The 13753-nt window shown below is 42.3% G+C and overlaps 1 protein-coding gene across 2 annotated transcripts; it reads left to right on the top strand.

Annotated features, from left to right (window-relative positions):
- The first annotated feature begins 1599 nt into the window (after positions 1-1599).
- On the top strand, positions 1600-12489 carry LOC147892040 (nucleotide-sugar uncharacterized transporter 2-like). Of its 2 annotated transcripts, none has more exons than XM_087388165.1 (8): positions 1600-1959; positions 3759-4052; positions 4282-4433; positions 10996-11204; positions 11321-11414; positions 11573-11739; positions 11848-12018; positions 12097-12489. In XM_087388165.1, exons 2-8 carry the CDS (start codon positions 3950-3952, stop codon positions 12368-12370), a joined length of 1170 nt encoding a protein of 389 aa, XP_087244291.1. In that variant the 5' UTR covers positions 1600-1959; positions 3759-3949; the 3' UTR covers positions 12371-12489. The 2 variants fall into 2 exon arrangements, with proteins under 2 accessions (XP_087244291.1, XP_087244293.1); XM_087388167.1 differs by having other exon boundaries at positions 3864-4052.
- Positions 12490-13753: the final 1264 nt, after the last annotated feature.

The raw sequence follows: 13753 nt of genomic DNA on the forward strand, positions 1-13753 counted from the left end.
AAAAATGACTTTGGTCAATTAGTATGGGTTTGGGAGGGTTTTCAAGCTCTTTTGAATTTTTGGTTGATGTGGCATATGTAGACACTTGTTGGGGATGGGGACCCTCCAAGAGAGACTTAAGAGGTCACATGTCTTGGGAATTAGAAAATTGCACTTTTTTGGGGACAACGGTCCCACCCCCATGTCTAGGAAAGTGCACTTTGTAAGAGCTTAGGGACCCACCCTCCCATGCTTAGTCCTTAATCCATTCCTTATGAGGCCCTTTTTGACCCAAAATCTCCCCTAATGACTTTTGTGAAGAATGTAGAATTGCATGCGAGGAGGCCAAAATAGGAAACTTATCATCTGTGTAAAAGTGTGCAAGCATCATCACCATCTTTGTTTATTCGAAGATGACTCAAAGTATAGATTGGAATCCGTCAGGCTCAATAATGAACCTTTTGGAAAGAACAAGAAGTCAACTCTTTCGGAGAAGCAAAAGAGTTATGGGTTGGGTGTGGGAAGCCACAATGTGCAAAGGTTAAGAGACCCATTGTAGAGTTCTTAGGAAGTTAGACATGATTTTACAAGTGCTTAACAGGTGTCGCAAATGATGATTAGTTAAGTCTTCAAGATCTAAAAAGAGCTATTATGAAATACATGGATCTTTCGATGTTTTGTGGATGTATACATTGCATTCGAATCTAGTATGATATCATTTGAGTCACTTGAACACGAGGTAAGAAAGAAGCAGAAAGTCATAAGGATTCTGTCAATTATTTGGTGGAGGCCATTTAGACACTGTACTGACAAGATAGTAAAGGTGGTTTGCCAGATGTTATTAAACGGACAATGCTTTTGTTAAGCTGGGAAGCCTTGAAGAAATGGTCAAGCAGGTAGTAAAGGCTGAGAAGCTAGATATGAAGCATTAAAGTTTTTGATTCGTTGAGATGAAGAGTTGGTGGATCAAGAGTATCTGGTGGACAAGCGAAAAGCACGTGGGCTAGGGAAAATGGTTGACAAGAGTTAGGCCATGCATTGGATGAAATTTTGGGATACTGATGCAACATCGACAAAGGATGTTTGGTGTCTACATGGAGATGGTGCATGCCAAAAGTACATGTGCTTCATCTTTGGGTGAATTAAAAAACCAAATTGAAAAGGGTGTATATGTACACCACTTATATTTGAGAACCCTTATCTTCCCATTTATGCAAGGATCACAATCGCTCTATGCAAGTAGATGTCTAAAGTTTCAAGCAATATTGCAATATTTTGTTTTCTATACCACCTCTATCCAAGAACACTTACATTCGCATTTGTTCATTGGGCATGGGGCGGAGCTGCCACGAGGAGGGAAAGTGTTATTTTCAGCGAATGGATGGATTTTTGGTGAGGGGAGGGAGGGTGTATGAGTGAGCGATGGGGGGCATGAGATGTGTGTGTGTGGTGGATGTGAAAAGGAAAAAAAAAAAAGGGAAGTGGTGGGGAAGGTGAGGTGACGAAATGCAAATATGAAAGTAGTTGGGAGGGTGGGGCTCAAAGGACCCAAAGAGTAGGGGTGGAGTAACGCCTACATCATCACCACCACCTCCACCTCCTCCTCCTCCACCGCCAAGTTCCAACATACTGCATTTCTTTTCATCAATCAATCCATCAATCAAAGCTTTCCACCTCTTCTCCTCATTGCCCTCCTCCTTCCTTGCTTCCTTGCTTTGCTTGCTTGCAATCTCTCCTTCCTTGCCTTCCACCCATGATTTCTTCAACCCTTCACCTCGCTTGCCCATCAACAACACCCATTTCAATGCACTTTTGCTCCCTTCCTCCCATTTCTTGAACCCATCACCTCGCTTGCCCAAAACCCAGCTCGGGATTTCTCAGATCGTTGCCTTCGCCAGCTTCCACGTGCTGCATTTCCTCTACAATGCTTCTTGGCTGCTCGACTTCGACGTAGCGCCTTCAGCGATAGTCACTCCTAAGGTGCAGACGCATGCACTTTTCTTTGCCTCAGCAAAATCTCAGTTTAACGATGTCACGTCTTTCCAGCAAGACGTCAGTTTGATGATCTTACTTCACTCCTGAGAGTTTCAACAATGAGGACTTCCATTTGCATACTTGATCATCTATAACTGCTTGGTACAGTTTTGCAAATGCGATTAGCCCTCTTGAAATCTGTCAATTCAACAGTGCTGGGCGAGATCGAAATGATTTTTCTTCTCGATATTGCTGCGCCTCACTTGAGCACAGATCTGGACCAAAACGTATTTTTGACTCGAAATGGAGGTTTGCATGGTCAATGCACTGTGCTTACTTGCAATGACCGTTTGCATTTTACGAGGACTGACTTGAAAGAACTATAAGATCGCTACTTTATAAGCTCTATAAGGAAGTCCTCGAGCATTGTTCCTAATTGGGAATAAGTGTTCTGATTACATGTCAAAGTGTTAGGCTTTTCTAGGGACCACCATATTCCACACGCTTGATCCTGAGAGAGCCAAGTGCTCCTGTATAACAACAGTTAAGGAACACACCCCACGTCACCCTGCTCCATCCCGTAAATGTAGTTGTTAATGTGGACACATTAATGTTTTTGTTGACAGCCACTGCTTTGATTGGGAGGCTTTGTTTCATAATGCACGTGTTGGAGCCAGGGATATTTTGGCTGTCCAGTCAAGGCTCAAGCATAGTATGACCTGAACAAAGTTAGCAAATATGAGAAGCCGTCATAACTTTTTGAGATGGGTTACAGGTTATTTTATATGATCTTGGTCTCGCCTAAAAAAGTTGTCCCAGGTTTCTTGGGAGTTCCCTTGTAAGCTTCCTGTAATCGAAAGCATCTTTGGGCTTCTGCTAAAGCATAGCAGAGTGCTCCTTCAGGTCAACCAGAGACCCATATTTGATCAATGCAAACCAAACACCCAAGCGCCTTTAGCTTTAAAAAAAGGCAATGACACAAGCAACATCTGCCATTATGCATGTTGGGTGTGGGGTAAGCAATCCACAGTGTGGAAGGTCAATATCATTCTCTCAGATATGCTTATGAAGGATAGGACTTACATCTGAGTCGACAAGGGTCCGAGGGTTTTTGTTGATGCGAGCAGTTGCCTGGGATTTCAGGAAGGTTCGATGAAGTAGTTGTGGAACAAAAAGTTTTCCAGCTCACATAGGTACTACCATCAGGGTCCACTTGGTGAGGCATGCTTGTGAAGCTCCAGTTGGTCAGGAAGAGTTTTTTCACATCTCCACCTTTGCTCTCTTTGTAAGTGCGTGCAAGTAGCTACATACTCTCTTGAAGCATGTTATCGAATATTGCATTCTTCTGATTGTTTAGTAGTATTCTATACCTGCTGATGGTTGCCTCATGCAAGCATGTGCTTGGCTAACATGCCATTTGACAGCTGAAGGCTTAATGTTGTTACGTAGGGACTCTCATTGTCATAATTTATGCAGCATGTAGGCCAATCAAGAGGTCATCATTAAGATGGAAAAGAGAGGTTTGACTGGCAGGTGGTCATGAGATGTGGCTGTCCATTGTGTAGAGATATGGATTGTACAGTGTCTCATTCTGGATAAATTATTGGTGATAAGATTATTGAACCATATACCTAACCTGCTTATGGATTTTCCTTGTTTTCAAATGTCCTGTGGAATTCTGGATTGTTTAAGATTGGAATTATCTATACTTTCTAAGAAGATAAAGGCTAGGTGCGGAGGCCTGTTTATCTTCTCTTTCAGACTTTTGTTTTAGTCGGTAATTCTTTGGCTTACTTTTACTGCAGGCTACAATCTTTCTTGAGTTCAGAGATTCTGTTTCTCAATAATATGTAAGGTTGACATTATCAAAATACTGGCATCCATTCTGAGATATAACTGTGGATTTCAAGATGCAAGTCAAAGATAGCACAATCCAATCAATAACGAGACAGTAGGTGGAAGGTTATGTCCAACCACCTTCTTGCACCAAATTCTCATGGCACTACTGAAACTAGCTTTGGGAGAGAGCATGAAGTATTTCATCAACAAAGACATCCAAAAATTGTTGAAACGGAAGGACAGTGATGCTGGTGAACGAAGTGAGTGGCTATACATTCTTTTCAGTTGAAATTTATTATGAGTCTCTTGAGTCTGTCGATTGTTCTTTTATTTGATCCTCATTGCTCATTTTCTCCCTTACCAGCTTTAACGTCTCAATAGCTTCTTCAACAGTCAGAAGGCGATTGGCCTCTGGTTGTGATTGGGATTGAATAAGTGGATTCTGGCATAGTCTTTACATTGGCATGATTCCATGGCTTGTTTTTGCAGCTAGGGCACTAGATGACTTACGGGCATCTCTGTTCAGTGAACTCCGCACGGCAGAAGGCGCAAGACGTCAGCAACAACATTTTTGTGGCCCTCAAGTTGCTTTATCCTTCAATTTCGTTGTTGCTGTTGCTATCATACTGATGAATAAAATGGTAACACTTCCCTGCTTGTATGAATAAGATGGTTGATGTATGTGATTACCATCTTGCTTCCTGGCATGTTACAAATATAATTACGACATATATATTTGATAATTATAGTAAGACTTGTATTTGAATTAAACGATGTTTTATATAGACAATCAGACTCCATAAAATTTGGAAAAGGATCAAGGGGGTTCTTCCTGCAAAAAGGAGCTGCTCATGCATGAATCAAAATCTTATCCTGGTTTAAAGGGTCTAATGTAGCTCATGTGATCCTGTTGACGTTGGATCTCTCCTTTCTAAGGATGTTGCAGGCGAAAAATTAATTCTCCAGGCAAAGTGGAAAAGTATCTTTAACATATTCTCAACAAGCGAGTGACGCATGACTTGGCGTTACTCTGGGCTTTCAATGCCTAGTTGGGAGGTGGTTCCTTTCTCCATTATTTTAGGAATTTACTTCCATAGTTTGCTTAGACAACCATCGGGTGAGACGTGTACGTAGGAGTGTTTTTGGTATTCGATATTTTTTTTGCCTCGGGGTGCAGTGGCTTTTTGTGCAGCCAAGGCTATCTTTACATAAATAGAAAGACGTTTTTGCAATGGACTAGATGATTTTGACAACTTCTTGGGATCACAGAACTTTCAAGAATGTACACATGGGAGTCAGCACAATATTTTAGATCCTTCTAGGACATGGCTAGAAAGTGATTTGCACTTTGAAAATTAGTTAAGACTGCTGTATTTAGCTGAGACTGGCCAGCTTGGTTTGTAGTAGCCTTGCAACTTTCTGTTATTGCTGAGGTTAAGTATTATTCTATGTACTGGCAACTCGTGCATATCTACAGGCTTTAGAGTTTTCTCAAAGGGTCTAGATAAATCATTTGTAAATGCTATATTACCATTTCCTGCCGAACAACTGATGTGAGGCTTTTCCACAAATATCTGTATGCACCAACTGAAGGACATGAGTCACATACTTGATGTGGTTTCTACAAAGGAGGTAGTCCAGTGACTACATTGTTCCGTTGCATAAACTATTACAATTTAAATGCCCAAATGAGTGACTGTTGGAGAGAGGATCAGGTATTGAAAAGCTTGGCCCCTTGTCGCTACAGGTGGAAGCAACTAGACGAAAAGAAGAAGAACAAGGCCTCTTTGACAAAGAAAAAAGACAAGGGCAATCCTGGCAAAGGAAAGTTCAAAGAGGATTCCAAGGGCAAAGAATGGGATGATGGAGACAAGAAGAAAAAGAATAAGTGTTTCTACTGTGAAAAGCTTGACCACTTTGCGAAAGAATGCATGAAGAAGTGATTTGATGCGAGGACTGACGTTTGTGATGATCCGATCAGAGCAATCTTGGAGTTGAGGGTGCAAGCTGATCGTAACCGAGACGGTACATAGTGTATGAAGTCATCCATGCCTTCGAGGCTAGCTTAGAAGCACTTTCTCTTTGGATAGGAGTTCACAGTTTGCCTGGATCAACCAGGCGTTGCGATGGCTTCAGATTGTGCCAGCAGCCTAGTGGTACGATAGACAACTCCAGTGGACCTAGATCTTTCAGTATTTCAGGGGAATGGCTAGTGTATGCCTCTGGTTCTAGGAACATGATGCGCCTGACCATAGTGGATGTTGGAAGTGTCACTGACCCTCCTATGAGCCCCCATACGAGGAGAACAAGGGGTCAGGGCACTGAGGAAGGGTGGATTACCTGAGTATGGATGGATGTCACTGTGCCTGGCTCCAATTCCTAACCCTTATTTTTTTTCTATAGAATTCTTTCTTCTTTCTCTTATTTTGGCTCTATTTTTACCCACTCTTCTAAGAAGATTCTGGATATTGTCCACTGCTTCATGCCAAGCCTCTTTAGTAGGTCTCTATCCGAGAAAGGTTGCTCTCCAAACCTTGATGACTTGGTCTTGAATGATTTTCAAAAGAAAGACTTTAGGATCAATCTTAAACCATAATGAAGACAGGTAGCTAACATTGGGTTAAGACAATAGGGTCAGGGAAGGAAAAGTCTAATGCCTGACTTGAAGATCAAATCTTGAGATAGATTAATTGTATCAAGTCTAGCTCTCTTCTATGATCTGGAGGACTGTCTGCATTTGAAAATGGAACAGGAACAGCCGCCATGACAAGTGGCAGGCGTGTGTGGCACAGGGCTGGAGAACAGCAGTACAACTGCACTGCTAGGGCCTATTTATAGGCCTGGCAGTAGGTTCCTACAGCAACATCAAGTTCCAGACTGTTCAGGAGCAGTTGGGTCAGTTCTCTGGTCAGGTACACAGCAGCAGAGCTGGTCTGTGTTTGCAGGGAAAAGTCTGATATTTCCAGCAGACTAGGTTGGCTATTTTGGCAGGTCCAGGCACCCTTCACTACCTATAAATAGGCGACTATTTTGTGAACACTCTATGCAGCTACTGAACCCTTTGATGGCCCAGCAGACTGACTGGAGTGTGACAAAATGTCTCTTCTGTAGATCTCAGTAGGGAGCAATCATCCTTGATTGCTATTTTGCCTGGCATCTCTGACTGGATGTATCTGGCGCATCCTTGAGCGGTTTTCCTATGATGTGGACGAATATACTGAGTTCTCTTCCTCTCTATGCTGTATTGTCTGTGAAATTTCATTGGGTGCTGCTGTTCCGAGGAAGATTAGTGAGGGATTTGAGTTCATTCCGCTGTGTTAGGGTTTGTGTCCAAACAGTCCCTAACATGGTATCAGAGCCTCGTCAGCGAGTCCTGTGATACCCCTCAGCCCTGAAGGAAGGAGCCCCTCCCGGGAAAGAGGCGATGCTGTTTCAGGAAGAAGGTTTCTGTGTTCAATACAGAAAGGACAATCTCCTCTCCTAAGCCTTTCACGTCCTCGTCATGGCTGCTAGACTACCCATCCCAAGTTTTGGGGAAGCGGGTAAACTCGATGGGAGAAACTAAGGTGAAGATCTGGACCCACCTTGTGATTCGGAGGATATGGGAGATTATGATAGGAGTGGAGATCACAGCCTGACAGATTTGCAGCCGGAGCAGTCATGACACCAGTAGATCCTATTAGGAGCCAGAGATTGGGTAATGTGTGGTGCAGATGCCATGGCCATCATCATTGGCACCATTGCAGATTCTGTCCTGCCGCATATTCAAGTTGCGGACACTGCATGGACCATTCTCAAATAATGTACGAGATCTATTATGCTGCAGGGATCCTCGACCTCGAAATATATCTCTACAACAACCTCTACATAATGCTTATGGATGAGAGGGACTCAGTTCAAGAGCACATCACCAAGATGAAGGTGGTAAGAGATCAACTCTTCACAGTTGGTTAACAGGCATTTTCGACCTGAATTGCTAGGCTCCTTGGCATGCTCCCCAGAAGCTGTAAGGGTTTCATGACATCCATCGTTGGAGGGCAACGATCAGAACCGGTTGCTTTTGAAGAACTAATGCTCCTTCTTATGCAAGAAGAAGCTTGAGAGAAGAAATCCGAGGAATCTAGCAACAATGCCTTTCTTGCAAAAGGTAAAGGCAAAAAGGTTGGGCGTGGAAAAGGCAAGCCTAAGGATGACAATGACTCCAAAGGGGGCAAGTCAGAAGATAGTGGAGACAAGAAGAACAGCAATCGGGTCTGGAAGTGTTTCTATTGGAAGCAAAAGGCGGATTGAAAGTGAAAGGAAGGCGACATGCTGAGAGGAGAGTCAAAGTCAGATTCAGCAAACATGCCAAAAGAGGAGCTCTTTCTAGTCATAGAGCACTGCTCAGCTCATGTAGTGAAAATAGTGATGGCTGTTACATTGACAGTGGTGCCTTCAAACACATGACCAACAAAAAAAGATGGTTCAAGGAGCTTCAACCTGCACATCCGAATTCACATGTGACAGTTGGAGACAGCAGGAAGTGCTCAGTGTATGGAATCTGGATTCACCACATGTTCAGGTGAAGAGAAGGCACTTGCAAGAATCTTCTATCTTTTGTCTGTCAGCCGAATCACAAAGAACAGGATGAACGCTAAGTTTGATGATGGAAGAGTGCTGATCCTATCAAAGGACACCAGAAATGTGCCAGCAAGAGGAGTAGGGCTTTTACAAGATCTGGTCTTTAATGGCTCAAGCTGATATAGGTAATTCAAAGTGGTGGGATGAACGGTTCGGGCTTTTAGCCATGGAAAACTCTCAGAAATGCAAAGAGCTGGACTAGTGATGACCTTCCACATATTGTAGACAGTGCTGAAGTCTGCCAAAAGTGACACTGAGAGGCATTCCCGAAGGAGGCTACACAACGAGCCAAGGTTCCACTTGAGTTGTTGGTCCACTCCGACGTGTGGAAAGATGTCCATGACATCACTGTGAGGAGTCGAGTATTATCTAACCTTCGTTGATGATTTTAGTAGAGGTAAAAGAGTGGAAGACCTAGGTCGAGAAAGATTCGAAAAAGAAGATCAAGACCTTCAGAACCAACCAACCGAGGGGCAGAGTTCATCTCAGAGGCCGTTGATTAAAAGAGGATTGACTACACACATCCTAGCAGAATGAGATGGCAGAAAGAAAGAACCTTGGACAATCGCTGAAATGGAGCTATGTATGCTAAGATGGAGAAAGCTTCCCAGACCTTTTTGGGGTGAGGCAGTTCATATGGCTGTCCACATCTTGAGCTGGACAAAGACCAAACTGGTGGAAGGGAAAACCGCATATGAAGCGTATTTTAGTAAGAAGCCTGTTATTTCTTATTTAAGGATTTTTGGTCCTCACGCTTATGTGCATGTAAACAAAGCAGACTAAATTGGATCCCAAGAGCAAGAGTGTATATTTACGGTGAGGAATCAAAGGCCTCTCGATTGTACTTCCCAGAGACAAAGAAGCTAGTGTGGTGAGCAGCGATGTGGTATTTCAAGAGTCAGAGTCCAAGCCACAAGAATTGCACTTGAAGCTCTAATTGTTCCCAGGGACCGAGACTTGCTATCACGCAAGAACAGGAGATGAAGCATCTAGAAACTAAAGAATCAGAGTGTGAGTCTGAAGCACCCATGTCAACAAGACAGACCATGGGGAAGGAAAGAAAGTCACCAGCGTGGTACTTGAAGACCTTGGAGGATTCAAGAGTCAGAGATGTTCTAGAGAGCACTTGAGCAGTTCGGAGGTCTCAAAAAAAAGTCCTTACCGTGAACTATGCTTTGATGGTTCAGATCCAGAAGTTTGTTGGATCAAGGACCTTTGAAGAACCAAAGGGAATCCTAGAATTGCAGGATGTTATGCATCAATCTCTGCTTGCAAGGCATGAGCATGACAAATTGAGGCAGATACATGTAGCCATACATGCTGGGCAAAATATGACACCTTCTGTAAACATGGGGCAGTAACCTGACGTCAAGCATCATGTATCCCAATCTCCAGCCTAATCCAAATCACAGAATCCTCCAAGGACGTTACTGTAGCGATACATGATCCCATAGCTTGTTGTGTCTTTAAGGTACCTGTGAACCCTGAATCCTGCCTTCATGTGATCCTCCCTTGGTTTGAATGAGAACTGACAGAGCACTCCTACTGCAAAAGCTATATCTAGTCAGATACAGCAAAGTACCAACCATTATTCGATACACTGCTGCATCACCCTACTCAGGCATGTTCTCATTACTCAGCTTTGTCCTGACCTCTATTGAGGTTGGTGTTTCTTCGCATTCCTACATCTGAAATCTTTTCAGCACCTCCTGACAATACCTTTCTTGACAAATGACAATGTTGTCATTCTTTTGTGAGACTTCTATACTGAGATTTGAAAATCCTGCAGAAATGCTATTATTGCAATCAGCTTGGACATATGGTGCACGATTGCAAGAAGAGGAGGATGGATTGGAAAAAGAAGGAACTAGAGACGACACACTTAGTGAAGTGGCTGTTCCTGGTGGTTTACATCTAATGATTGTGAGATTGGATGTCCCATTGGTCCAGCACCTTAAAAGAGTCGTCATTGGTATCACACCAAACCTATGAGTTTGTAAATCCGTGTAAGAAACACCCAGCCTGGCAGCCATAGTTTGCAAAACGAGGCTGAGCCATCCACTGTCTGAGTGATCAACAATCTACCTGTGTCATGCATGTCTTGGGGAAAATGTACTTAATCGATAAGATACACTTGGAGGGTCCCAATGATTGTCCCATGAAATACAGCATTTTCTCCCTGATATCCGATCAAAACCTGTGGGGACAACTCCTCATCCCCTACTGCTGCAAAAAGAAAACCCAAGGCCCTTCCCAGGCTTAATGCCAATCACCTTGAGAAAGGGGGGACATTTTCCTCTTAAGATGAATGATAGGTGCTCAAAATCAACAATCGTGGTTCCCCTAGTTGGCATTTCCTTGTACTCATCTTGATTGACAGACTATGCCTTATTGATTCTTGCTCTGAAATTCAGCGATCTTCATTTTGCCTTGCACTCACTAATTAATTTAATATTACTGTCTTCTTTGTATATACTCTTGTTGTTCCTTACGGCTTGTAGCATTTTGAAGCATGTATTCTAGCGTTAACTAGCTTGTGAGAATATTAATTGTCTGATAAGAGTATATGCCCTGTGTTTGCAGCTCTTGGGGAAGGTGGGATTCAATTATCCTATAGCACTTACATTTGTGCATTACGCGGTGAGCTGGATTCTGATGGCTTTCCTCAATGCGTTTTCTTTGCTTCCTGCAGCACCTCCATCAAAAGCATCACCATTTGCTTCTCTTATAGTCCTTGGTGTGGTCATGTCATTTGCAAGTGGCCTTGCCAATGTAAGCCTGAAATATAACAGGTAAACATCTGTACCTTATGGGCAACTCGGGATAATGCATTTATGCAATATACATATTACATGTGTTGTAGAGTGTTTGGGGTGTTGACCAAGCAGTGCTTATGGGCATTGTGCAGCGTAGGTTTTTATCAGATGGCCAAAATTGCAGTGACTCCCACAATTGTGATGGTGGAAATGATGATTTTTGGCAAACATGTTTCTTTTCAGAAGGTAATCATATGTGGTTTTCTTATGAGGCTGATCTATCCTAGATGAAATAAGTGGTTTGTTATATCTTTGTTTGAAATTAGTACTTTGTTGATCACCTGCTCTTATAAATCTGAGGGGTGGATTTGTATTTGTTGTGGCAACTTTTTGTTTTTGTGCAGGCTCTCTCTTTGATTATAGTTTCTATTGGAGTAGCAGTTGCTACTGTCACAGACTTGCAGTTCAACATCTTTGGTGCATTGGTCGCATTAGCTTGGATTGTTCCTAGTGCCACAAACAAGATATTATGGTCCAACTTGCAGCAGCAGGAAAACTGGACAGCACTTGCGTAAGCTGCATTATCCTGTTTGACATGATGCTCATTTGACTAGTCACTGCATTTGATTAACCCTTGTGTTTTAGATCAGTGATTTGAGATGCCTGGATGATACAACAGGTTGATGTGGAGGACCACTCCAATCACTCTTTTGGCACTACTCGCCATCATGCCATGCCTGGATCCTCCTGGCCTCCTTGCATTCAATTGGAATTTTCCCAATACCCTTGCAATCTTTGTGTCTGCAATTTTTGGTTTCTTGCTGCAGTGGTCTGGAGCACTAGCCCTCGGGTAAGTGGTTCTGTATCTAAAAGGGTCTGTGACTTGCATACTCCAGGAAGTTGGCTCACTTTTTATGCTTGTGTTTAGGGCCACTTCTGCAACTACACATGTTGTGCTCGGCCAGTTCAAGACTTGTGTTATCCTACTTGGAGGCTTCCTCCTCTTTCAGTCAAACCCTGGTGCAAAGAGTCTTTGTGGAGCTACGATGGCGTTGAGTGGAATGGCTCTGTATACATTTGTAAATCTTAAAGAAGTGACAGAAGTACCTGCAAAGCAGAACCCTGTTAAACAAACTCATGCTAAGGCAAACAAATTATTTATAGAGAACCATGATGCGAAGGAAGGCTTAGATTCCGTATGATACAAAAAAGCTAATGTCAGCATATAAACATGGCTAAGACATGTCATCCTCTAGCTTACGATTATACATATGTATTTCTGGAGGGAGATTTTGTATCATAGCCACAAGGCAAAGGGAGACATACAATGAAGCTTAATTATTGTTTATTGAATTTTTAAAATAAGCTTTCCATGTAGTTTCAGCTTGAATATAGTGCGGGGACATATTAAGCTGCATTAGGCCACAATTTAGATGTTTGAAGGATCATGTTGTGTTTGAAGTTTTTGTATGAATTATGGCTTGTTCTGCATTCTTGAGAGACGGAGAGTCTACATTAGGTGTAAAGCTTGTTTCGATACATCTTGTGCATGTGCATGCTTTCAGCTTGTTTTGTCCTTGTGCATGTGTTTTGCATTATTTAGACTAACAAGTAAAACTTAAATAATGCCTTCTCAGTAAACTGATTATCTCTTAGGCCATCTCTAAAACCATACCACACTCAAGACTACTGGAAATTGTAGAAGAATACACTTTAAAGGATTGTGATTCTAGTAGCCAAGATTCAGGAGTGTCACTCCAGTAAAAGTTTTGCACAATTTGCAGCTGTAGGGTTCTCAACCCTAGGACGAACAAGCAAACTAGGCTGACTTTAAAATAACATTCAATAGTAAACAAGTTTTCACAAAAGGAAGACAACAATAAGCAAACCATGACCAAGCTGTGGCATTTCACTTTTTCCTATTTCATGCTAGTTCTTTCTCATTTGAGCTTGCAGTTTGGTGATAAAATCATAGAGAGGGAGACGGCTAGTATGTCCCTATTGATAGAGATTGAGAGGGCCAAAATAAAGTTATCAATCCTCATGAAGAAACCTATGTTTTATACACTAAGGTCTTTAAGAAACATATGTTTTATACACTAAGGTCTTTAAAATCTACCCATACCCCTTTTTTACTGCTCTACAAGTAAATTTATTCTTGGAGGCCTTAGCTCATCATGGGCATACCTAATAGCCTAAATTTTAATCAGCCTTGTAACTTTAGAGGCTAATGCAATCATGGAAAAGTTAAAAAGGAGACATGGAATCTCTATTCACCATGTTAGTAGTCCCCCCCTATTAACTTGGATCCAATCCTTTGTATTTTGTGTAGGCTCAAAACTCAATCAATTCGTTGTTAGGCAGGTTGGTGTTATTAGCCATTGAATATTGAGTGTTAACTTCTAAGGTAGGATTTTCGGCATGCTTTAGGCAAGCAAACACAATCTTCTATGTGTAATGATACCAATCTCAACATTTGGTTTGGAATAAAGCAATCTATCCTTGGGTTTAGGTTGAACTTCAATAGTTGAAGAGTCAAAATGACATTTCACTTATTTGTAAAAAAATGTGGTCACTACATGTGG

This window comes from Dipteris shenzhenensis, chromosome 17 (genome assembly GCF_047967505.1).
Source record: "Dipteris shenzhenensis isolate YYH24624 ecotype China chromosome 17, Dip_SZ_1.0, whole genome shotgun sequence".
In the NCBI taxonomy this organism is placed as follows: domain Eukaryota; kingdom Viridiplantae; phylum Streptophyta; class Polypodiopsida; order Gleicheniales; family Dipteridaceae; genus Dipteris; species Dipteris shenzhenensis.